The sequence below is a fragment of the Myripristis murdjan genome, chromosome 4, assembly GCF_902150065.1.
Source record: "Myripristis murdjan chromosome 4, fMyrMur1.1, whole genome shotgun sequence".
Classification (NCBI taxonomy): Eukaryota; Metazoa; Chordata; class Actinopteri; order Holocentriformes; family Holocentridae; genus Myripristis; species Myripristis murdjan.
Genome location: NC_043983.1, coordinates 10,130,225 through 10,157,873, shown reverse-complemented (window position 1 = coordinate 10,157,873; position 27,649 = coordinate 10,130,225). Strand labels below are relative to the sequence as shown.

General features: G+C 39.7%; 1 protein-coding gene across 1 annotated transcript; it reads right to left on the bottom strand.

The window, feature by feature from the left end:
• Positions 1-148: 148 nt before the first annotated feature.
• LOC115358068 (interleukin-6 receptor subunit beta-like) lies at positions 149-27,459 on the bottom strand. The gene is made up of 13 exons (XM_030049867.1): positions 22,133-27,459; positions 21,428-21,548; positions 18,446-18,612; positions 14,584-14,744; positions 13,040-13,256; positions 11,591-11,673; positions 9,957-10,182; positions 8,920-9,108; positions 7,650-7,748; positions 5,755-5,898; positions 4,045-4,179; positions 3,823-3,916; positions 149-687 (listed from the first exon to the last, which is right to left on the bottom strand). Exons 1-13 carry the CDS (start codon positions 22,194-22,196, stop codon positions 531-533), a joined length of 1,857 nt encoding a protein of 618 aa, XP_029905727.1. The 5' UTR covers positions 22,197-27,459; the 3' UTR covers positions 149-530.
• Between the last annotated feature and the right edge of the window lie 190 nt (positions 27,460-27,649).

Below are 27,649 nucleotides of genomic sequence, written 5' to 3'. Positions count from 1 at the left end.
TGAAATTCTCTTGGGTGCATTAGCAGCTTTGTAGGGAAGGCTGACCCACTCCACCTACTCAGCAGTCGAGGAAACTCTGTGGTACATTAGTGCCCTTGAGTGAGGGATTAATTTATTAAAAAATAATAATTACATAGGGGCTAAATGGTATTGCCCTTACATGTTTTAATCTATTGGTCATCATTCTTTTAATAAGGAGAAATGTCACATACACATTTCATAGGCAGCTTAAAGGTGAAACTCTAACTCAAAACACAAATAAAGTGGCCCAGCAGCAGAGACTTGAGGAAAGTAATTACTCTCAGACAGACAGACTGTCTTCTTGATCCTGCAGAAGAGCTGCCAGTCTGTGACAGCTGAGCAGAGGTATAAAAGGTATCTTGAGGCTACAATACAGTGCTTTACATTTGGTCTACAGCAGGATGATAAAAGTTCCACAAGCACAGAATACATCAGCACATGCTATTCGTCAGATATGTGTGCCTATATTTATTTTTCCCAGTGTATTCAGTCAGGAAAAACCAGTAGTGTTAACAATACTCTTCGTCTTGCAGTGCATCACATATGGACGTGTGTTCCATCCCTTCAGAATAAAAGTTTTTCTTGGGATGTCCAATGTTGGAGGTCCAGGCTCTCAGGCTGCTGAGGGCGGGGTCGGGAACTTGGGGCCAGATACTCTGCCTTATCCTGAGGACAACAAAGAGCCACTTTAAAGGGATACCTTGATTCTGAGTTGTTGTTTTTTTTTTGTACAGCAGGGCAGGTCTTCTGGCAGCTTTGACCCCTAAACATGGCTGTTTGAGCGCACTTCCCTGGAACCAATGGTAACTAAGAAACGAAGGCTGAGAATTAAAGCGCTTCTCTGTGAAACAGCCAGACCTCATTGGGTATGTGAATGCAGCCCCCTTTTCCATATGTTTCTGTTGTTGTCAGTACAGAACATTTTCCTGTACATCGTGACAAGACATCTTTTCAATTACTTTCTCAGATTCACACTCACTGGACCTCAGTGGAGGCCGCTCTGCTATGTTGGCCTCATGTAAATATTGCTGGTTTGTCATATTGATAAGACACACAAAAACTTGGCTGAGTTAAGAAAATATTTGATACTTTCCCTGCTATGGACTGCCATCCAATTAGTTTTACTGGGCCAAATTTAAAATCAGTTTTTTATCTATTTCACACATTATCATGTCTTGTTGTAACAAAAAAAAAAAAAAAAAAAAAGACTTTTTTCTGCCATCAACAGAGCCTCCTACAGTGAAACAAAGGAAGAAAGAAAAGAAAAAAACTTAGTTGTGCGCTGGAGGCATCCTGTGTGGACAGTATTCATCTATTCCCCAAACTCATCAGTTTGTCTGTGCAGTTATAGCCTGAACCTAATCAGCCAGTGAAACCTGTCCTGGAGAGCAGGAGGCCTGATAAGACAGAAGGGTAGCTGCTGTGAAGCCAAATGAGGGCAAACTGTGTGTGCAAATTGTGTGCTGGCTCAATCCGATGAATGAGAACTCTGTAATAAAATTTTGACTCGACTATCCACATCAAGCTCAGACCTCACAAAGTCTTTCACTTCTATAACAGGAAGTGAGCCACAGTAAACCTTGGAGGGACAGTGGAAGGACAGAAAATATCTCCATGACCTTCTGTGCTTATAATCTTGCACACAATGACTCTTTTCAGCCACAGGAATGTAGGTTCTCCAACACACACATTTTACTTCCTGCATCTCATTCTGTCCACTGTAACCTCCTTGTGTTGCACGAGGTCAGTGCCCCACTGGTCACTACATTACACTTTTCAGCGGAAATCAAACTGTATGCTGTGCTGCTCAAATGCAGAAAACACAAATAGAAAACTGAGTGTTGAATGTACTGTATGTGTGGTCGAATATACACTGTTATATCTCTCTGTAGCCGATGGTTGGTCCATCACAGATATATCAGTACCTTATTGGCATCAGCATATGTTGACAAATGATATTTATGTATGTATGTGAGTTGACATATACACATATACATACAAGTTATTTTTCAAATAATCAGCCTTCTGAGTACCTTTGCTTGGTCATATCAGTGTAGTGCAAAATCGGTGCACAATCCAAAAGGTCTATTTTCATTTCAGCTCAGAAATTCACTATATTGACAGCCAGTCCATGATCAGTGAAGTTTTTCCCTCTAAAATCAGTATTGGTATTGGTCTCAAAAATCCCATATTGGGCAGGCATTGGTTTTAGGAGATCAGGGATGTTGTACAGGGTAACAGCACATAAATACAAGTGTCCCGCCTTGTGTTATTGCAGGAACAGTTTACGTGCCTTTTTCAGCAGCTGTGCACTTATACACTATATTACCAAAAGTATTCGCTCACCTGCCTTTACTCATACTATGAACTGAAGTGCCATCCCATTCCTAACCCATAGAGTTCAATATGATGTCGGTCCACCTTTTGCAGCTATTACAGCTTCAACTCTTCTGGGAAGACTGTCCACAAGGTTGAGGAGAGTGTTTATAGGAATTTTTGACCATTCTTCCAAAAGCGCATTGGTGAGGTCACACACTGATGTTGGTCGAGAAGGCCTGGCTCTTAGTCTCCGCTCTAATTCATCCCAAAGGTGTTCTATCGGGTTCAGGTCAGGACTCTGTGCAGGCCAGTCAAGTTCATCCACACCAGACTCTGTCATCCATGTCTTTATGGACCTTGCTTTGTGCACTGGTGCACAGTCATGTTGGAAGAGGAAGGGGCCCGCTCCAAACTGTTCCCACAAGGTTGGGAGCATGGAATTGTCCAAAATGTTTTGGTATCCTGAAGCATTCAAAGTTCCTTTCACTGGAACTAAGGGGCCAAGCCCAGCTCCTGAAAAACAACCCCAAACCATAATTCCTCCTCCACCAAATTTCACAGTCGGCACAATGCAGTCTGAAATGTACCGTTCTCCTGGCAACCTCCAAACCCAGACTCGTCCATCAGATTGCCAGATGGAAAAGCGTGATTCATCACTCCAGAGAACGCGTCTCCACTGCTCTAGAGGCCAGTGGCGGCGTGCTTTACACCATTGCATCCGACGCTTTGCATTGCACTTGGTGATGTGTGGCTTGGCTGCAGCTGCTCGGCCATGGAAACCCATTCCATGAAGCTCTCTGCGTACTGTACTTGGGCTAATCTGAAGGTCACATGAAGTTTGTAGCTCTGTAGCAATTGACTGTGCAGAAAGTCGGCGACCTCTTTGCACTATGCGCTTCAGCATCCGCTGACCCCTCTCCGTCACTTTACGTGGCCTACCACTTCGTGGCTGAGTTGCTGTTGTTCCCAAACGCTTCCATTTTGTTATAATAGAGCTGACAGTTGACTGTGGAATATTTAGGAGCGAGGAAATTTCACGACTGGATTTGTTGCACAGGTGGCATCCTATGACAGTTCCACGCTGGAATTCACTGAGCTCCTGAGAGCGGCCCATTCTTTCACAAATGTCTTGTTTCACAGTCTGCATGCCTGAGTGCTTGATTTTATACACCTGTGGCCAGGCCAAGTGATTAGGACACCTGATTCTGATCATTTGAATGGGTGAGCGAATACTTTTGGTAATATAGTGTATAAAGTCCAGAACAGGGTCCAACCTAGTATGTAGTGTAAGACCTTTGGGAGTTAAACGATGATAGGCTCTCTCAAGGGGAAAAATGATCATGTGATAATGTGGTAGTTGTAATGGCTTGTGATGATCACCAACTGGAGGTCAGTTTACCTACCTTTTATTTACCCCTGCATCACTACTGGTGATCAAAGTGATTTTATTGTGAATATCAATATGTCAGCAGATCCTCTCACCTCCGTCTCGATGACACAATGAGCAGGAGCAAAACCACAGCAAACAGAGGAGGGACAGCACAAAACAGGATGTTCCTGACTGAATAGTCCTCCACTGACAAACACACACACACACACACACACACACACGAACAGGAGTGAAGACTACATTCATAGTGCCAAGCTGTTTTTCAAACCAATAACAGTACATGTGACCTTAATTTACTCTCTGTTGCTTCTTACCTACAGTGACCCAGAGAGGCGGCCTGGGACGCCCCTCTCCTGCCACAGTGTGAGCTGTCATGTGGATCCTGTAGACTCCAGACAGACCGCTCAGACGATAGTGCAGCTTGTCACCTGGCACTATGTACACCTCATCTGCACCACAAAAAAGTATGTCATTGAGAGAGAGGGAGAGAGAGAGAGAGAGAGAGAGAGAGAGAGAGAGAGAGAAACTATTTCCTCACACAGATTTCCATTTGCTGTGATTTACTGAAATTTTGTAAACTCAACATTTGTTAGATAAAGATAATACAGGGACTGAAATGTGGTATATTATTATTATTACCCAAATATAGGTCTGACTGAGACAGTTACCTTACATAGTGAATATTCATTTCACAATGTAAAACTAAATCTGCTATGTGTCGCTGTCAGTGCTGAAACACACAACATACACCAAATACACTACACTAACTAGTCTATACTTATGAGCATGCTGTGTATTTTGCACAAACATTTAAATTAAACAGCAGTTTGTACAGATAGGGCAATATAAATCAAGCCATGCAAATATTCTGTGCGGTGTCCCACAAGGGTCAATTTTGGGCCCAAATTATTTACTCTGTATATAAATGACATCTGTAAAGTATCTACATGCTGAAATTTGTTGTCTTTGCTGACGACACAAATATTTTGTGCTCTGGGGATCATCTGTACCGTTAAATTCTATTTTGGTCGTTTGACTTTTTAAGAAGAATTGTCAATTGATATGTTGAACTGTTCGAGACAAACAAAAAATTCAATTCAATTCAAATCAAATTGTTTTAAAAGCTAATCTGAAAAGATAGAAGTTACCATGTGCAGAGCAGGGATTAAAATAGACATGAGCTGTAGCAAGCTGCCAAAGAGTTTAACCTCTTCACCATTTCTGGTCCCATGGATGAGTTTGTCATTAATGCAAACCCACAGGACTTTATTTTAAATTCCAGTGAAGATCCCGGGTTTCCAAAGATACCAAATATGTCCTACTGAATTCCAGGGAAATGTGTATAAAATGACACACAGGACATCTAGATGTTTTGTATTGGATGTACTGGTGCAGCCATAAAACAATGTCATCTTGGGTTGGAATATTATATATATAATATATATATAATATATTTAGAGTGTGATGTAGCTTCAGTGAAGTGTTGCAACCAGCAGATACAGAGTATCTACGTGCATTGTTTTTTCATAACGTCAGAGCTACTTAAGAGTAAGTTAAAGGGAAAAGTGCAAATACAAGTGCATTAAGATTGTATATAGTTCATCAGGTATGAGATGTAACAAACTGTATACACCATAAAACACTGGCATTTAATAGACAATGAGAGCTCAGTGAGTATGGAGACACATTTGTGTGTGTGTGTGTGTGTGTGTGTGTGTGTGTACCTGGTATTGCTAATGTTGTGGGGACATAAATCTGTTTACACAGTCACGTTGTGGGGACTCGCCTCCCTTATGGGGACAAAAAGCAAGTCCCCATAAGTGAAAATCATTAATTTTAGGGTGAAGACTTGATTTAAAGCTAAGATAACTTTAGGGTTAGGCAGGTAGTGGTTAGGGTTAAGGTTAGGATAAGTCTCCAGGAAATGAATGTAAGTCAATGTAATGTCCCCAGAAGTGATGGAAACCAACGTGTGTGTGTGTGTGTGTGTGTGTGTGTGTGTGTGTGTGTGTGGGTACAGCTACTTGTTGTGTTGTCCTCCCTCTGGCAGTAGAGGCTGTACTTGGTGATGAAGCCGTGCTGCTGCTTCACAGGGAGAGGCTCCCACACCAGGAGAATGGCGCTGCTGCTCTGCTCCTGCACGTGCAGCCTGGGGCCAGTAGAGGGCACTGCAGGGTCAGAAAGAGGGGGATGGTGACAGAGAGGGTGCAAGAGGGGGCAGTGGACAGAAAATGAATGAGAAATAGATTTTTTTCCCCTTTTCTTACAATGAAAACCCATTAGTTCCTCTTTTGAGCTGCTGATTATTCATGTCACAAAATTACAAAATATTCTGTTTAATTGCTAATTAAATCTATCCACTGTGGTTAATAAAGTTTCCTTTGTGTGTGTACTTACAGTCGTTCATTGGCTAATCGTGGGGTGCTGAAGGCAGAGCCACACCAGGCAAACACTCATTATGAACAATGTCAGTATAGTTCACACTGAAATGTTCTTAAACTCAGATTTTGGTATCAGTCATTCAGATTGAAAGAACAGAAGGCTCTTGCACCCAATTTCAGCAATCATACAAGACAATCATAAAAGAGACAGAGGAATAATTTTCTCTCATGACTGTAGCCTCAGCTGACCAGAAGGCAGCCACAAGTCGTGTGTTTTCAGTAAGAGGTGCAGGCCATTGTGGGAAACGTAGGAAACTACACTACCACTTTACAATAAGGCTATCCTATATGAAGGGTTTATGAATGATTTATAATTAGGTTATTAATTAGGTTGTAAACACAAACAATCATGAATAAATAATTCCAAACAAGTTATAACACAGTTTTCATACATCTATGCAGGCTCACTATTTGGCACCAAGGATGGCTGAATGATAAAGGGACAAGAAAAAGTAAATGCATGAAAACTGTTATAACTTGTTTATAATTGTTTATTAATGATTCATAATAGTGTTTACAACCTCACCTTCACAGGGTAGCATTGAAAAGTGATAACAAAATGAGTAACTGAAATAAATGTGGGTGAGGCAGGTTAAGGTAAAGTAGAAGCAGCAGGAAAGTCAACACTTCATCACAAAGTAACCACTGGACTGCACTGAACATGCCAGATTGATATGACAGATGATGATAAAATGACAATATTAGATTAGCTGAGAGCAGATTTTTTTTCTTTATAGAACACTACATTAACACTTGGAAGAACATATAAACTGAGACCTACTGTACAGAAGATGCTGCTTTTGAATTATGAAACAGCATGTCAGCTATTTTCCTGTCTTATGAGCTCTCAGAAACAGGAAAAATTTGACACCTTATTGCACTGCAATGCAACCAACTCTACTGAGCACTATGGTGAACTATGGTTTTCATGTGAAGATGAAACCGATTCCTTGTAAAACTAACTAACTAACTAACTAACTAACTAATTAAACACATGTCTATGTGAGCGAACCAAGAATGCGACAGCAAGTCCTTGAATCTTCCTCATCATGGCTGTAAAGACATTTTATTTATGCAACGATTCAGTGCATTGACCTTCCTCAGGCATCCAATGGCAGCGTCAAGGTCAATGCACTGAAACATTGCATAAATGAAATGTTACAGTGCAAGATGGTGTGCGGGAGTATAACTCTGTTTGAAAAACTTCTGCCGTTCTTCCAGCATCCGTCATTCAGGTGTGCATAACAACCTTTTGCTTCATTGAAAAGCACTTTCAAAACATTTCTCTTGACTTGATGTGACTTGCTTTTTTTCTGCTTTAAGTAATACTTGAATCAACCACTGCATAAGCAAAAGTCTAAGACCTTGAAGTATACACTGTACGCTATGTTTCATTCCTAGAATCATATGGATCAAAATGAGGTGAGCAGAGGAAGTTGATTAAAATCATACTATCATAATGACTAACGGCACATTACCTCCTTGTCTGGTGTAGGTCTGGTTTGAAATTTCTTCACCGCTCTCATTGCCAAACTCGGGCCTTACACTCACAATGTATCGCACTTCCGGCAGGAGATCTACAATCAGAATCAGACAAATTAGTTCAATAGACTTTAACGAAACAGTTGGTGACATGGACACACATTATCTCTCAGATTTTTAATGTCAACAGGCCAAGTTCTGATGATAATCTGACCCAGTCAGATCTGTCATCCATTCCAATAGACATAACTGTCTAGATCTACTAGATTACTGTCCTCTGACTCCACCCAAATGCAGAATGAGGATGTTTTGTTTTATCAATGATTTTGTTAAACTAATACAAAATATATATGCCTAGTGTTTTAAAGGATCACACTGATATGAATTAACCATTCATGTAAAGCAAATTAACTCCCATTTTTGTTGAAAAAAGTTCTCTTAGGACTATTTCTTGTCATTTTTACTATTAGTTGGTTGTTTGTGTTCAGATTCTTTGTCCATGGGAATGGAAATAAAAAATAACACAAAGTATTGCATTCATTTTTTTTTTTTTTTTTTTATTGCTAGTGATTTATGGATGCATTTACAGTAGAAATCCATCATTTTGTTTTTGTTTGGAACATAACCGTGTTCTGAGCAGGTTAGTAAGGAGAATATAACCCATGTGTTTTTCTTACAGGCAATGAAGTGAATAATTTTGTATGGTCCTACAATATCTGTGTGAATTTAAATGCACAACTGATTCTTCAATCATAGCAATGATATCAGACCTAGAGCAGAAATCATGATCGCTGCCCTCACCCTGGTTATTGTTACTATCAACATCTTCTCTCATTTATTATTATTATTATTATTATTATTTTTGGCATGTTTTACCTATTAAGCACTTAGCTGACACTGTTTTCCAGATTGTCTTATACTTAATATGAATATGAATGTAGTTGTGTAAGCAACAAAAGAAGTTGTTCAAGCAAACATTAGTAAGGAGTTTTAAGTCTTCAGTATTCCTTGACTCTGTGAGGGAACATTTAAGAGAAATGCCTGAAGTCAGAGAAATAGGAGGTGACTAAGGAGCTGCATAAGTGTGTGTGTCACTGCTGATTAGGAGATGAGGGCTATTGTTACTGATAATGACTTTTACCTTGGAAATGGGAAGTCTATTTTTAAGAGCTAAATGGAAGTGGTGCTGTTGCATTACTCCACCATGATATGTATACTACAAGTTTTTGGTGTTCAGAGATATGTGTGGCTAAATGGTGAGCTTACCAGTGATGACCATGCTGCTGGTCTCATGGCTCAGTCTTTGCCAGTGTAAACTATGACTAGCTGTTTCTGATGCTGACTCCCACTCAATCAGGAAGCCAGTGGGTGAGGAATGGTTGACCGCCGACCAGCTGACCTTCAGCGTGGAGTCGCTCAAGGCTTCCACGCTGATCGTTTTCATGGCTCTGAGCACTGACAGAGAGGATCATCGTGTTACAATACAGTCGAAACATTTAGATGATTACAATATTTTTACCTACTATATCCTTTTAAGCTGTTACATACCTGAGATCTGAATTTGGAAAGCAAAAACATGAGTCATTGAGAACAGTAAAATGAAAATGAAATGTAATCTGCGAGATTCTTGTTGTTCTTGATTTTGGCAACACCTTTGCTGATAAGCAGACTTTTACACTCAGTGTTGCTAAAGGCCGCAAAATACTGTAATGACAAAGAAACTTTAGTATAGACTGCAGCTTCTTCTAAAGCACCTCCTTTGATCAATCAGATCAATGCAGAACACATTGCTTCCTGTGTAGCAGACGATTTCTCCTGGTAAAGAGGAATCCCCACATATGTGTCTAGAATAGAAACTGATCTGGATCACTACTGTATGCGTGGCAATAAAAATGATAGTAAAAAGTAAAAAGTGCTAATAAAATGGACAGACATTTATATATCTGAAAATGCTGCAAATTATTACTTTAAGTATAAATAATGAATAATAAACTATAAATAATTAATTGATTTCAAAATTAGTTACCTTTTATTAAAAGAAAAAAAGGCAAATAGTCTTTCTACTCATACTGAGTTATGACACATTATGAGCTACTATTAAAATGAGAGTGTAACTTACAAAAAGTATTGCTTTTGTGGAAAGAATTATGTCTGTTTTTGAAATACTGACTCTTGGATTGCAAGTAATCCCCCCCCGAGCCCATCCCCCCAAGACGGAGCTTTAACATTTTCAAATGAAACTCTTCAAATGTGCATGATATGAAAGGATTCATATTCTCCCACTGAGAGCCAGCAGAGCGGACCTGTGTCTGTGGGGGCGTGCAGCGTGACCCGGGCTGCAGGGGAGGTGCCAGCTGAGTTGGACATGGTCAGAGAGCAGGAGGAGCGCGTCACGGGCAGGATCAGCTCACAGGAAGTGTTTGTCACGCTCAGGCAGCTTTCAGTTTGCAAAGCATTGTGGGAGTTTCCAGACTGGCAGGACACATTAAACCACAGGCTGGCACAAGCTGTCTGACTCTTGGGAGGAGACTGGGTGAAAGATGAGAGCAAGATTGAGATGAGAGCTGAGATTAGAAACGACGGGGCCAGCATGAAATACTAAGCATGAAAGGAACAGGAAAAATACTTCAGATGGACTTTGGTAGTAATAACACAGTAAACAGACAGATCAGGATGGATGCTAATGCTGCTATATATTAATTCACATGAAAACCATCTCACAGATTTGCTCAACATAGAACCAAGAACAACAACAAAAAAATTAAAGTACAATTCGGTCATAAACTTCATAGAAAATATGCAAAGCTTCAAACTCATCCAGGGATTATAAATTCAAATTTCAGCGCACTTTGTAATTCAATCCAGTTACACTGGCGTGATGTACTGGGAAACCATCTGGCCAAGTTTAGCATTAATGCTTTGGAGTATCCAAGGCCGGATGGTTACTGGATTTAAAAGCAACTTAGCATGACAGATATTGTGGTAGATGTAGTTAGATAAATACAGTGCAATGGCATTTCACTCGTTTTGCTGGTAGAGAGCTTTCTGCCTTTTCATATGACTCACAGTGATGAGCACAGCATGTATCTCCTGTGAGAAAACAGGGGTTACTGCAATAAACTGCATCCAGTGGCTTTAAGGTTGTAGGGGTAGAATGTGAGGGCAGAATTTTGCTAAAATGAAGAACTGACATGATTGTACAATGGTTTTACTGTTCCAAAAGGCAAACTTGTTTTTATCATGTTTTGCTTCACATAAAAATCCAATTTTAATTTACATTTTTACAGCAAGGCACTGAACAAAGGTCAGTCTACTATCTGGTCAAAATCAAGTTCACCTTGGATAATAGTGTGTAAGATTAGAAGTATTTGCAGTGGAGTCATTGTGAATAACATGTATATTAACCTATAAGAATTAATGCAAAACATCTGGAAAACATCAGAAATATGTTGTAATTTATTAAGGGCCTACTGTCATCAGTGTAAAAATGGACATCACAAGGCTGTGATGAGAAAGCAATATTGTTTATGTTTAATATAAATAATAGCAGACCAAGAATAGACCCTTGTGGAACGCCTTTAATAACATCAAGGGAGCTTGATTTAACACTATCCACAAGAATAGCTTGAGTTCTGCAAATTAAACATGAATATATGATATAAAACCTGTTATGAGCAAGTTTGTCCAAACCTAGTAAACTAAGCATAGTGAAAAATGGTTGCATTTACCCATTAAAAGTCCATATTACTTCTATAACCCCTGACTTGCGAAAACAGCTTGATCCAAAGAACAGTACAACCAAATTTATTGATATTTAAATCTAGTATTTAATGATATTTAAATTCATGCAGTAATGCTACGGAGAAGAAATATTTTTGCAACCAAGGACCAAGGAGTCTGTGGCAACAAATAAATACATTTCTCACTGTTTTCTCACCTTCCACAGGAGAGTCACCTTTCTCTGGTGAGGAGTGTCTGCGGGCTTTATGCTTCTCCAGAGTTGTGGGGCAGTAGCTGGTGCTGGAGGAAACAATGACAACAAGCAGATTCTCCCATCCCTTTATTCCAGAAAGAGGTCTGAGATTAATCTCAGAATCCTGGGGAATTCAGAATTCTGACTTTAATCTCACATTTTTTACTGTAATCTCAGAATTATGACTTTAATTTCAAAATTCGGAATTTTTCTCACAACCTTGACATTTTTCTCAGAATTCTGAGATTAACCTCAGAACTCAGTATTCTAATATTCATTTTCATGTAGCCATTCATTAACAGCCATATAGTGGATCTTAAACTCCAATTGCAAGTGCTTAGAATCAATTATTGCAACTGTATAGCCTGTACACTACCATTGCTGGTTACTTTATAGGGATGTCATGCCACAAGTCCACCCACAATCCACTGCCAACTGAGTGTTAAATGCTTCAATTTAAAAAACAAAACAAACAAAACAAAACAAAAAAAAGAGCAAAAAACAAAACAAACAAACAAAAAAAAAAAACCCTCTAATTTTTATCTGCCTAAGTTTTAACCCAGTAAATAGACTTTCAATTCTAAAAGAAATGGGGAGCCAAAACAGGGTAACTGAAACAGGAGTAATATGCTCTATCCTTCTGGTTCTTGTTAAAGGCCTGGCAGCAGAGTTCTAGCTGAAGTTTTCCAATCAACTTTTTTGGTATGTGAAGAGGGCATTACAATAGTCCAGCTGCTAGTAATAAAAAAATGAATCAATTTCTCATCCTGCTTTGTTAAGAACAGCCTTACCTTGGCAGCATTTCTCAGGTGGAAGAATTCTGTCTTGGTCACTTTGCTAATAAGGGCTTCAAAGCTTAAATCACAAACCAAAATGATTCCAGGACCTCTGATTTGGTCTGTTGAGCTGGGTAGAGAGTGTCTCTCTCTTGCATTTAGGTCCTAGCAGCAGTGCTTCAGTTTGATTTAAAAAATGGCACTCATCCATTGATTTATCAAGGCCAAACAGGCAGTCAGAAAGGACAGGCCATTTGGGGCAAAAGAAATGTATAATGGAGTGTCATGTGTGCAACTGTGGAAATTTATATTGAATGACGATGTAATCCAATAGAAGTTAATAAGGAAAATGGCAGGGGGCCAAGACAGTTTCCTTGTGCAATACCAAAAGACAAGTCATGTTTCACAGATACATGGTCACCTAGACTACTATCAAAACCGGTTTAGTTAAGTGTAGTAAGATAATGTATGTCAGTTATCAGTGGCAGAAAACTGACTTGCCCTTCACATATTTGCCTGCAATTCTGAAGACCTTCTGGTACTCAGTCTCAGTGTGTGCCGTTACTGACAAATTCCACCCATCTTGTGGAGTTTGCATAAACGTTAGTGAGTGGATGATAGAGGATGAATCTCTCACCTTCCATCCCAGTGCAGCTTTGCACTTGGTCGCTCCAGTCACTCCAGTCACTCAAGACACTGGCATAGCGCTGGCGGAGTCGGACATGGTACTGTGTGAATGGGCTGAAAGAACACAGGCCTCCAAGACGGACCACCTTGTTTTTCTCCAGAGTCTCTTTACACTGCTTGCTATCCTGCTGCTGTCCCAGATTACCCTGCACTGTCTGGGACTCAGGCTGATGGAAACAGGGGCAGAGTTAGCAGATGCACTGATCATGGAAGAGACACATGAAAACACCTGCATTCCACACCTCCTCTGACTTAATGTGGTTATTGTTCAGTGTCAGCACACAATTTCAAGCAGTGCCTCTACAAACCTGAAATAATCTTAACTAGGCCAAGACAAAGGGAATACTTCACCCAAAAAATACATTTTGCATCATGCACTCACCCCAAATTGTCTTAAATGTTCAAAAGTAGTAGTTTATTTAGCTTTTTTTTTAGTTAGTGTACATTGCTTTGATGGAATGTACTTATGAATGGAGGGTCATGACTTGGGTTACACTGCAAAGTGAAAACGACATTTCATTGTTGAAGTCATGCATCCACTCCATTCTAATGGAAATAGCTGCTGTTTTTGGAAGCTTCACTGACAATTAGATGTAATTAAAACTCTTTTCATCTGACATTCAAGAAATCTTGGCTTGAGAAAATGATATAAAATGTACAGTTTTTGGGCAAAGTACTCCATTAAAGCTCCAAGGCTCAGATGTACAAAATTATATTCCTAATGTGCTGTTCACACAATGGGCGACAAAGCAACAGGCCACAAGTAATTTAAACTGGAAACCAGTGACATGAAGCTACCAATGCATGCTGTACTTTTCTTGCTGCATGCTGGAAAGAGCTACAAAAAAGGCTGAGCTGGCTTCAGTTTTTTTTTTCAGTACTTCAGCAATGTAGACAGACATTAGACAATCAGCAGTATTGTTCATCTTCTGAACTTACCCCATTCTACTGTCTCTCCAAAGTTCAACTACTGCTGAGAATGGAGGAAACAATTATTGTTGCTCTCAGTCAGTTTCCCGCCAGGTTCAATTTCCCGTGCTGTATCACCCTGCACTGTTGATAGACCGTGATGAAAATACAGCCTGGCAGAGGGCAGCAATTGTGGGTGTGCCAGTTAACCCGTGATGATGTTCATTTTTATTATAATAACCAACACTTGAAACTTGGCAACAGTGTAGCTGCTGGACCTTGACTGTTTTATAGCCCTGTCGCCCGTCATGTGAACTAAGCATTCCCACTGAATATAAAGCAGTTGGAAGAAGAATTAGCAAAGTGTTAAAGCAGATTTTCACTAATAGTAGAATGCACATTTTGTCCACGCTCCTTAGATTTCCTTAAAGTGCGTCTACAGCAGTGCTGCAGTCCAAGATATACACACTTAAACTATACCACTTTCTTACGTGTGCATATCATTCTACATGTTTATCAGTTTCATTACAATGCTTACACACATATACAGCCAGATATACAAGGAGTGTTAGTGTATTATCACACCTGATCATCTGTGTTGTATTGTAGCTCGTATTCCACAGAGTCAGAACAGATTGAGTTACGGCTCGGAGCAAAACCTTTAGGCTGATGCCACAACAGCTCCAGACACCTGGGCTTGACTTTGGCTGACCTTAGATCAGACAGGACCGGCCTGCGCAGCTTCACTGCAGTGGGAGGGGTCAGGGGAGAGAATGTAGGGATATTCATGAACTTCCACAACATCAGCAGGTGCCTGGTATGCATAACCAACTTCAAGCTACTGAAAATACAGCATGTAACAATGCCCGTGCCCACAGGAAATGCGTCATGTGGAGCAAACCCGGCAATGAGTAGACTTCCTTACTTTATCATAGACAGTATGATACAAAACAATGCAATATCCTCCATTGTCCCCAGAGGGAAATTTGTCTTGTTATGTAAGAGCAGCCAGCATATACAGTGCCACCAGAAAGTATTCAAGTATATACCTCTTCACTTTTTCCACATTTTATTACGTTACAGACTTATTCTAAAACTGATTTGAGTATAGTTTTCTTTTTAAAAATCTACACGATATAGCCCATAATGACAAAGTGAAAACATGATTTCAGACATTTTTGTAAATTTATTAAAAATGTAAACATTTAAACATAATAGGTACATAAGTATTCACACCCATGGCTTAATATTTTTGTTGAAGCACCTTTGGCAGCAATCACAGCCTCAAGTCTTCTTGGGTATGTCTCTACAAGCTTGGCACACCTTTTTGGGGGCATTTTCTCCCATTCTTCTATGCAGATCCTCTCAAGCTCAGTCAGATTGGATGGGCAGCTTCTGTAGAGAGCCATTTTTAGGCCTTCTAGAGATGTTCGATTGGATTCAAATCCAGGCTCTGGCTGGGCCACTCGAGGACATTCACAGACTGCTCCTGAAGCCACTCCTTTGTTATCTGGCTGTGTGCTTTGGGTCACTTGTGTTGGAAGATGAATCATCACCCTAGTCTGAGTTTCACAGCACTCTGGAGCAGGTTTTCCTGAAGAATCTCTCTATATTTGGCTGCTGTCATGTTTCCCTCTATGCTCACTAGTCACCCAGTTCCTGCCGCAGAAAAACATCCCCACAGCATGGTGCTGCCACCACCATGCTTCACTGTAGGGGATGGTGTTAGCCAGGCAATGAGGAGTGCCTGTTTTTCTCTAGACATGACGCTTGGAATTCAGGCCAAAAAGTTCTATTTTGGTTTCATCAGACCAGAGAATTTTGTTTCTCCTGGTCTCAGAATCCTTAAGGTGCTTTTTGGCAAACTTGGTTGCCATGTGCCTTTTAGTGAGCAGTGGCTTTCGTCTCGCCACTCTACCATAAAGGCCTGATTGGTGGAGTGTGTTAACAATTGTTGACCTACTGTATAGTTGTCCTATCTTCACAAGGGAACACTGGAGCTCTGCCTTAGTGACCATCGGGTTCTTGGTCACCTCTCTGACCAAGGCCCTTCTTCTGCAGGCCAGATCTAGGGAGGGTCCTGGTGGTTCCAAACTTCTTCCATTTCCGAATAATGGAGACCACAGTGCTTTTCAGGACCTTCAATGCTGCTGAAATTTTTTTTTTATCCTTCCCTAGATTTGTGCCCTGATACAATCCGGTCTCAGAGGTCTACATACAATTCCTTTGACTTCATTGCTTGGTTTCTGCTCTGATATGTACGGAAGCGTAGAGCTGCCAGACCAAGAAAATAAAAACCGAGAGGCTCAGTATCACGTAATTACGTAAAAAGTTTATTGTTATAACAATATATTTTCACGTTATAACGTGAAATTATCACGTTATTTCATTATATGATTTTTTTCACGTTATAACGTGAAAATATCACGTTATTTCATGATATGCTTTCACGTTATAACATGAAAGTATCACGTTATTTCGTGATACGACTTTTTCACGTTATAACGTGATAGGTATCACGTTATTTCGTGATACGAATTTTTCACGTTATAACGTAATAGGTATCACGTTATTTCAAGATAGGAAATTTTCACGTTATAACGTGAAAGTATCACATTATTTCGTGAAACGTGTTTTTGTTTACTGTCTGCTGGCCATCTGTAAATCATGGCTGCTTTACATGATGCCATTAGATCATATTTCATGCTTGGCTTGAGACATGGGGAGATTTTACAGTTATTGGGCTCCGTGGATGACATTCATATAAGCATGCGTACCCTGAGAAGAATTTTGAAAACAATGGGATTATACCGGAGGAAAAACGAGTCGGACCCTCTTGAGGTAGCGTCATTCCTCATTGATCAGCTGGAGGGACACGGCCGGCTGCATGGATACAAGCTCCATCACGTCAACTGCATCCAAGCTGGATATGTTGTCACCCAAAGTACAGTGAGGCATTTGTTAAAGTTTCTCGACCCCCGCGGTGTTGAACAGAGACGGAGAAATCGCCTAACACGGCGCATGTATGGATGTCATCCACGGAGCCCAATAACTGTAAAATCTCCCCATGTCTCAAGCCAAGCATGAAATATGATCTAATGGCATCATGTAAAGCAGCCATGATTTACAGATGGCCAGCAGACAGTAAACAAAAACACGTTTCACGAAATAATGTGATACTTTCACGTTATAAGGTGAAAATTTCCTATCTTGAAATAACGTGATACCTATCACGTTATAACGTGAAATATTCGTATCACGAAATAACGTGATACCTATCACGTTATAATGTGAAAAAGTCGTATCACGAAATAACGTGATACTTTCATGTTATAACGTGAAAGCATATCATGAAATAACGTGATATTTTCACGTTATAACGTGAAAAAAATCATATAATGAAATAACGTGATAATTTCACGTTATAACGTGAAAATATATTGTTATAACAATAAACTTTTTACGTAATTACGTGATACTGAGCCTCTCGGTTTTTATTTTCTTGGTCTGGCAGCTCTACGCTTCCGTAGATATGCACTGTCAACTGTGACACCTTATATAGACAGGTGTGTGCCATTCTGAATCATGTTCAACCAAATGGATTTACCACAGGTGGACTCCAATCAAGTTGTAGAAGCATCTCAAGGATGATCAGTGGAAATTTTGAGCGTCATAGCAAAGGGTGTGAATACTTATGTACCTATTATGTTTAAATGTTTACATTTTTAATAACAACAAAACAAAAATGTCTGAAAACATGTTGTCACTTTGTCATTATAGGCTATTTTGTGTAGATTTTTAAAAAGAAAACTATACTCAAATTGGTTTTAGAATAAGTCTGTAATGTACCAAAATGTGGAAAAAGTGAAGGGGTGTGAATACTTTCTGGTGGCACTGTATGTATAAGCATACGAGAAAAATGGTCACAATAAAAAGCTATTCAAATAACAGTACGGTCTTGCCATGATACAGGTATCATGATAAAAGGCTCTGAGGCAAAATTAACAACCAACCAAGCCAACAGAAAATTCACAAACTTCTCACTACACTGTAAAGATAGCTACACCTGCACTGTCTTTCCATTTCAATCCTACAGTCCAAAACAATTACTAGAATAAGACTAAAACTCATGAATTACGACTGAGTGTATTATCAAGTTGAATGCTTATTAAAAAAGGAACCTTAAAGACTATTGAACGTTTCATGCTTTCATAGTAATGCGAAGCTGACATCAGGTGACATTTTTCCAAATTGTGGACAAGAGTAAAAAGTGTTAGGGTTAGGGTTAGTGGCTAGAACGAGACACCAACACTGATGATTATGTTTGCAGTAATGCTACTGTAAATCATCTACCTAATAGTATATGCAGTGTCTACTATATGTTGTGTATAGCCTTTAGGAATGAAAAGACTTATTACAGTTGCAGCACATATGTAGGCGTCATTACCAATATCCATGCCATTGATGCAGAGAGTGGGTGAGCTGGCCTCTGGAGTGCTGTGAGTAATGACCCTGACGCAGAAGTTGCGGTCAGGAGAAGTTATGTTGCTGGAGCAGTGTGTCTGACTGATCCTGGCACAGCTGAAGAAGGGCGTCGACATAAAAGGGCTTGTTCTGTGTGTGCACACATAAACATAAGCATGAGCATAAGCATGCATTGATGCACATACAGGTGCACATGCACTCGTGTGCGTACACCTGCAAACCTAACATGGTGTCAGCTTAGTTTTAGGTACTGAAGGTAAAAAAAAAGGTGGAAAGACCACTGTACCAATCTATAAAAAAATAGGGAAAGAGCCTCCTCCCTGTATCCTCTATGGAACAAGAGTATAAGAAATGGTGACACTTTGACTCTTATGTGCCTTTGTGGTGTTAGATGTTGGAGGCCAGACTGCCATTGATCCTTTTTTGTTTGAACGTTTTCTGACATTGTCATATTTGCATTTTTTTGATTTATTTTAGATTAAATGTATGAATGAGTTTTATGTGTGGTCATTTGCAAACATGCTAGCTTGAGGGACGAATAAAGTACTTTGAATTGAAATTAATTGAATCTTTCCCTGTACTCATGAGGACATGGAGGGCGTGGGCAGTGGACATTAGCTGAACATACTGCATCCCAATGCCTCCTTCCATGTGGATAGCACTTATTCTAAATGGTAGGGTTGCTGATAACTGCTTTTTTTTTGTATTGCTAAATCCAATTTTAAAAAATATGGATAAGAAAAATTCTGCTCAGCCCTGACTGTGAAGCCGTAATGGTGCAAAGATTTTCTCCTCCTCTACTCTGAAAATGTCTCCCAGGAATAATTAGACTAGAGAATTACACATATAGCTCACCTAAGATGTGTTTCTGCCAGGAATTTGATAAACATCTCACCACAATCTGTCTGAACACCATTAAAATTCTCACGGAAGTCAGTTTCCGGGTATCTGATGAGGTCAAAACAACTGACTGTAATACCAGACAGTTACAGCAACTGTGTGGATGGACAAGTGAAAATTTCCCAACCACACTGAAAGGTTCCCAGTAGATATTAAAACACTTAGTTTCAATTCAGGAGCCTTTGAAGTGAGTGGCCATCACAACTGATAAACCAAAACACACTGTGATTATGTGATTCATTGCAATGATGATGATGATGATGATGATGGAAAGTTTTGCCATCTCCTGCCAATGCTGAATCACCAAGCTAGACACAATATATTTGAAACATTATATGGTGTTTTGTTTTCTTTTTCTGATTTATCTTCTTACTCAAGGCTGATTTATAGCTCAGTTTAGCCTCTGATGTTAAAAAAGACCCTGGCAAATGATGAGCATTACTGCGGCTAGGCTAATGCAAGCCACCCCTACCAAAACATTCACTGGTGAGGACTTTCAGGTGACACAATGCATTCTCTGGCAGCCATATTTGATCTTCATGCTTGGTTGACAATGATGGGAACGTCTGATTTAATGTCCATATGTTTCATTTGTCGTATCTGTATTAACACTATAATATTGACATACTTCATTTCTGGGCTGTTATTAAATAGGAAATGAGCATTTGCCCACTTTTAATTCTACCTGGTGTCAGCTTGTAACTGGAACATCTGATCAACTCCCAGTCTCTTGTTTTTCAACACACTTTTCTTGGTATGTTGTTGCTTACCCAGTCCTCCAATGCAAGTTCATAAGAGCAGCAGCCATGGTTGCTTTATGTCACAACTGAAAAGCCTCTATTTATGATGCTGTGGGATACACACTGGGATTTGCAATGAAAATATGCCCAACCTTCAGCAAAGTGAGCACCAACCTACGTACACTCAGTGTGGATCAAGTTCTTAGCAGAAAGCAAACACTGGGGGACCTCACCGATTACTAGTCTAGCCCCCACAGCTGCTTTACAGTGTTAATGCTATGATCAATAAGTCTGGATGGCCCTCAAAGTAATTACATAATAGTGGGCAAATAAGGTGGCAGGACACTTCTATTTATTTCATATGTTTAATATATTTCTTGTATTTTTCACAGCTGGCTTAGGCGAGTAAACAGTGGGTTGTTTGGTACATGAAACCAGACAAGCCCAGACAGAGGGGACATTTCACCCCACCAGTGAAATCTGCATGTTGTAACTAGTCAAAATGAAACTAACATACATATCTAACTATTCAAAATGTGCAGTAGCCAGTGATTGGCCTTTTGTTTATTATTATTATTATTATTATTATTATTATTATTATTATTTTCACAAGGTTTGTCAATGAAGAATGGTTGCATTTTTCTCAGTCCTGTTACCAAAACTCTTACAACTGTTTTTCAATATCAATTAAAAGTCATGCCAACTAGTTTCTTTGTTTTACCCTCAATAAAGTGGGTATTTCAAATAACTATTTGGCAGCATGTTCAAAAATTAATATTGGTAGCTAAAAATAGAGTGAGAGAACTTACTTTTGGTTCTCCCACAGCCGTCAAGAGACTCAAATGATATGATTCCTGCTGACTGGTTGTTGGTTTGAGAATCAAACGACTTTGTTTGTTGTTGATTATTGACTGGTGGAATGTCACACATTCTTAGTAATAAATATAATAATAATGTACTACTACTACTACTGATAACAATAAGAACAAGACCAAGAATAATATTTGATGGTGAAGTGTAGTGTTACAGGGTGGGAACAGACTACAATCCTATGTTTTCATTGTTTTAGGCAGTTTTATGAAAGGTTTACATAATGTTACATAATGTATCTTTAAGTTGCAATTAGGACAAAGTGCAGGGCACTTTGATTAATAATATAAAGTACTGTACTTGCACTTTTCATGCATACTTATGCATGTAAAGTCCTGGGGATCGAAAAGGCACCAATTCTGCAGAAACGCCCACAAATGTTACCAGCAGATGACATGAACAAATCCGTTTTATTGGAATAAATAGTGTCTTACTTGTTAACCTCTAAAGTGTAGACAGTGTCCGAGGGAGAGTTGTTCTGGGGCGTCCAGTGGCAGGTCATTTTTTCATAAGCAGTGATGACACAGCGAGGTTGGCTTGGGCTGAGGAGCAACTCTGCAGGGGATACAAGGGAGAGGGGAATGCCATTACAGTGATGTCTAAAATGCCTGAGTGACTGTTATGCTGTTTAAACTGGTTTTGCTGACTGCTGGTCACAAACCATGTTATGAGGAGAAGCCTGTCAACATGAGAAAGTCTATAAAAAAGTTCACACTGCACCATAAATACTTACAACTTTATGTATATGGTAAAACATAATATTGTATTCGATCTGTTGTAAAAATGATAGTAAATGTTCAAAATTCTGATCCAGAGCAAAGCAGTCCATCTGTGATTGCTCATAAAACATCCCAAAAACGCTTTGCACTACAACTTTTTAATTTTACACTGGAATGAAATACAGAGTTGGTCCTTATCCAGTGTGAGGATCCAAGGACAGAGGATGTTGTGTTGCTTTAAAGGCTCCTTAAGGCAACTTTGTAATTTGTGATATTGGGCTATGTAAATAAAACTGACTTGACTTAACTAGCTCTGTTCATGTCTGTACACTCAGTGGCTAAAATATGCATTATTATCTACATCCAATGCAGTCGAACCACTTTGGTCAAGACATTTTTAAGGGACAAAAACCACATCACCTGTAGGAAGAGCACAGCAAAAAGCAATGCAAAGCGTCACTTGGGTCAGAAGGCGCCTGTCCATTGTGAGGCCGAGGTGAAGGGTTTCAGCTCCAGGAAGACAGAAATTGGGGCAAGTAGTCGGGGCTGGGAGAGACGACCAGGTCCCCTCTGTCTGCAGACAACAGTGAGGCTCCAATAGAGGTGGAGGGAAGACAGAAAGTCCCAGAAAGTCATCCAATAATCTTCTCTGCTCTTCTTCAGCCTTCACCAGCCATGAGCAGGACACATGGAGATCCAGCTGCTGCCCTGCTGAGCTCTGGAGTTCTTTGACTCTGGGTTTTAAGTCACAGGACAGAGGAGGGGGAGGAGGTACTGACTCTCAGGGAAACCAAACCCATTTCCTCATTTGAATAATCTGCACTCCCCCTGATGCAGCATGACGCCAAAAGGAAATATCATGTTTCCTCTCCTGATGCACAACAGTTCACCGAAATGCTTTACACAAGAAATTTATATACACACATCCACTCACAGCATGGGCTCATCATCCAAAACAGCCTGTAATGCCAGAGGGAGGACAACACAGGGAGGACAACACAACATGGAGGCGCTGACACACTTGGTGACAAACCTGCTTTTGTCAAGAGCACTTAACTAAAAATTTGAAAAATTACATTTTGATCGGTACATACAAGATTTCTGTATCAACTCTTCTCTAAACTTGCAAAAATAACTTGTTTATGGATGTTATATTTCTGCTGGATTGTAGTCGGACAAGACTTGGAAGATAAAAATAATAAAAGCTGTGTCTATTATGCTGAAAAAAGCCTCATTTGCATATATTTCATTTTTTTTAATCTCGTAGTAGAATACAAAGACGCAAAATATGAATAAAATAACCCTACTGGTATTTTTTTTTTTTTTAATTTTCGATAAGGTGTGGGAAGATTTCCATTTCCTGTCTTCTGTAGGTTACCGGTTATCTGTAGGTTTGTCTCTTCAAATGAATAAAAATTGCACCTAATTGGAGTAAAATTAAAACAACATTTACACTTTCTAGATGATTTGGAAAAAGTGCTACGTAACAACAACGTCATATTGTGCCCTTCCTCCACAGCAGTTGAACTATGTCCTTGTTCTCATCAAGAAATCTGTCCCACTGCACCAAGACATCTGTTTCACTACCACAGTACTCAGAAGGAACATAACTTTAGATATTTTTAGGTTCTGTTAACTGCATTACATTAACTGAGGTAATTTCATGAGCCACAAACACACAGCATACTCAAGTCTGTGCTGTTGAGGAAAAATTTACACAAAGAAAATCCCACTGTTCCTGCAGTTATAGATACTGCAGTTAATATCTTTCAACATAAACATATGCAAATGCTAGAAACCATAGCCGGAGCAATAACAACAAAATGGAAATGGAGCTCGACTTTAAGGCCTGAAATAATTACAGGAGGGTCGTTCAGTTTCTTGGGAAAGGAAAGACACTAGAGGAGCTTCTGCTTTTTATTTAAAGCCGTGCTGGACAAGATATAGTAATTATATAAAAATAGACCCGTCTTAACCTAAATGACACAATGGGACCGCCGCACAGAAGTTTCCCAACTGCAGTGTCTCTCTCTCAGGTCTGAAAAAGTCTAACAGTTACCTCTCACAGCCATTGGGAGGCGCCAATCTACAAAAGTATCTGCAGCCTTGAAGAGGAGCTATATTTTCCCCTTTCTTGTCAACTTTCTTTCATTACCTGGCATCTAGGAAACACTGGCTTAAGTAAAATAATAAAAAATAATTTACAAATACTTTTTAATAATTTATATGCAGTGCTCTCTTTCACTAAGAAATACAAAGGCTGTTTTGTGGACTTGGCACTAGCTCTGCTGGAGATTCATCCTGCTTGAAGACTTTCCCCTTTTGGGAGTAAATAAAACTCTAAAAATGCATAGGCTTTGCAGACATTTAGCAGGACAATGGGCTCATCTAACCGGACATCCTGGAACAGACACATGTGCTGTATACAATTAGGCACAGGTGAGTCTTGCGTGTCCCCGCGGGCCCCCGACTCTTCACCAAGGCTCGGCTCCTACAGTGCTTGCTTAGGTTTCTACTTTTATATTTAAATGAGCTTCATTTTAGAGTAGTTCCCTTCTGACTGAGAAGAGAGCCACAGGTAATATCACTAAATCAACAAAAGCCAATCTGTCACTGTGTGAGCAGGAGCAGCTGCAGAATTTGATTCTTGTTTGCACCCCCGAGGGAGCAGCGACTGTCGTGTTTGCAGCTCAAGGAGAGCTTCATGTTCGCAAATGAAGAACGCTCTCGCCAGGATAACACAAGCAATGTCAGGTCTGTTTTAGGCTGGGATTTTTTTTTTTTTTTTGCTTTAAAAAACCTTCCCAGTGGCTTAATTTAATTAGTATAAGGAGGCTCTGCTTTCCCCTGAGAATGGTATTCAGTTTCAGCAGCATTAACTCAATTTAATTACTATAGTGCTGCACAGTTGTGGCTGAAATGAAAACTGCTTTGCTCGATTTTCTGATCGGGATTGAAAATAAATTAGTCATACTTTGAACAACAGTTCAACAGACACTCTAAGTTCAAGAATGTTTTTCAATATTGCTGAAATGCTAGCAAATTTGCTGATATTACTTGTGGAAACTAATATTATTTTACAATATTTGACTGACTATATGATCTGTGTCCCCAGTCACTAGACACTGCTCATCTCACTTTTACGTACAGGTACCCACAAAGTAAAACTAAGAAGACACGCCACTGTATCAGCCTTCAAGTTAACAATACAAAAGCAATATATTTCACCTTCATTTAATATTTCTTTCTTTTTCTTTTCTTTTCTTTCTTTTTTTTTTTTTTTTTTACAAAATAGAATAATTATAAACCAACATACACAACGGAAGCAATACAATATATAAATTGCTTAAAAATAAAATTAGCAAAAGGCAGTGTTTCTACTCCCTTTCCTGCCCTGATGGTCTTGTCCTGAACCCCTCTCGTGTAAACAGGCAAACACAAAACAAACATTGATCTGAAACTGGCTCGGCTCTAAGCAGGGGTCACAGGAAGAGCTCACGTATTTACAGACAGAAACGGGGAATAAGTAGAGGGATGGATGGAAGCAAGATGAGGCTGGATTTAAACCACCCAAAAAATCTTTTCTTACCTTGTAACGTTTCCTTTAGCTCTTTGAAAAAGAGGAAATATAATATACTGTATACTATAAGTCAAAAAATGTTGCTAAAAATATATGAAAAGGCTCCTGTTTCCTGTTAAGCGGTATCTTACAGCACAAATCAATTTGTGCTATAAAACAATTTCAGAATACATACTTAACATTAAGAATTACAATTTTGTCAATACTTCTTAGCTTCTTATTTTATTTATATCTATATATATAATGTATTGTATGTATGTAACACATGCATGTAACACATGTATTGACATTGAATTTTGAAATCTATTCTCATGTGTATATGCATAAATGTGGTATTTGGTCATATTCATATTTCACTATATTATATTTCCATGTGTCTTGCAGAGGTAAGTCAGGAAGCTCAAGGAAACATTTCAAGGGAACGAGAAGCACTTCCTGTGTTTGTCTAATCCACAGCACAGCCTGGCTCTGGCTCACTTCAGCACAAGAAGAGTACCGCTGATTACAAGTTACTTGGCATATTGCTTCTTCATTGTTAGCTTTTGTTCATTTCAAAGTGGCACTCTTCGCCCCGGCTGGGTTTTCCAAAAGCAAACCAGCAGCATAATTATCTGTCTTCGACTTAATCACAATGAAGCACAAAGCTGGGATGTTTTTGGAAAATTGAGCACACATAAACACTGGGAGATGAGCCTACAATTCAATGGAGGGACCTTGCTAAAATACATCAAAAGCCTAAAGAGGAAAGCAGGAGGTGGCTGAACAGTTCTGTTTAATGGTAGGCTGATCTTTGGACCACAATAATAACTCCAAATCCAAGTTTTAACACTCTTAAACTGTGGCTTATTCCCACCTAACAAATAAAAAGTCACTATTCCAACTGTGTACTCAATATGGGCACCTGTCCATGGAGGCTCATGGCAAGTTAGTCACAAAAACCTGGCTTGGAGATCATCAAAGTTGTAGAACCTGAGTAACTGTGTTTGAGTTCAATTAATTACCTATAGTAGTATTTACACAATACAAATGGTTTATTTATGCCTATTCTGAAGGGCACATAGGCCTTTAACGGTGCTAACAAAACAGGGTAGAAATGGAGGCCAGAAATTATGACAAGGCTGTACACCTTGGTAAATCTCTACTTGTCCTGTAAACACTCAAGGAAAATTGAGGAACAAGAACAAGGACAAAAAAAAACCTCCACACAATCAAAACCAAAACTAAAATCTCACTTTGCCAGTCCAAGTACTGTCTCGTGCTCACACATGAGTTCAACTTTCAAATCAACTTTGTAAAGAAAAATGTTCTTTAGATTTAGTTCTTCATATTCAAACAAAGTGTGAGGCAAATCAAGTAGAAAGTCTCTTATCCAACGTCCACAGACAGAGTGGAGGACAGCGTGGTAGTGCAGTAGTGGAGAGAGTTCTTAATGGACAAACAAAGGAAAGGGTGTTACAGATTCAGTAGAGAATGAAATTTGTGTTTAAATAAATTATTCAGAAGAGACACTCAGAGTTTTACTCTGTGTTTTGACTGCTGTGCTACTATCCAATGACAGATTTGAACTAGCTGCAGCGCCTGCATTGCCCCAGCAAAAGATAGGACACATAACAACACACAGGTATTTCTTCTTAGTGGATGGTCTTGCCCACAAATCCAGCTGTAGCCAGCTGTTCCACATTGATTGAGAAAATGAGGCAACAGTGGTCAACATTGTCCAACATCTTTCTGACATAGTAAATGAACGGATTACCAGCAGCTTGTTTCCGGTGAGTACGCACTGTCACCATGGCTCGCACTACCTACATTGTGCTTCCAGAGTGAAGTCTGTATTCACAATATCCAGTCCACTGCATTGCCCTGGTACAGGCCATCATAATAAACTGTTTAGTCCCCATCATCAACACACCATTAGGAGTGATTGGTAAGTTTGTCATTACAGAGTGCAGAGGGTTCACTGTGCCTGTGTTCTGAGCTCAGAAAGACTGATGAGTAAACCACTAATAGATAGTAGACCCATCCTTAAATCACCAAATCACCAGTGAACACAAGCAGAGGAGGTTAGGTAAATGAACTTCCTGTGCTGGATGGTTTCTTCAACCCAGTGTAAAGGCCAGCACCAATCTGGGATTGTGTCTCCAGGCAAACCTTTAAGGGTCCTACTCAAATTTGATTGGAATACATATTTCCTGTGTCCCTCCACTGTGTGAGAGAGCGGGGGTGCTGGACGGGAGGCGAGTGAAGGAGGCCTCCAAAGGCCCCATAATCTGATGGGAGGATAGCAGGTGAGGGAGGGGAGGCAGTGGGCAGGCTAAAGTCCACCTGCAGCCGATGGGATGCACCATTCCCACTCCCTG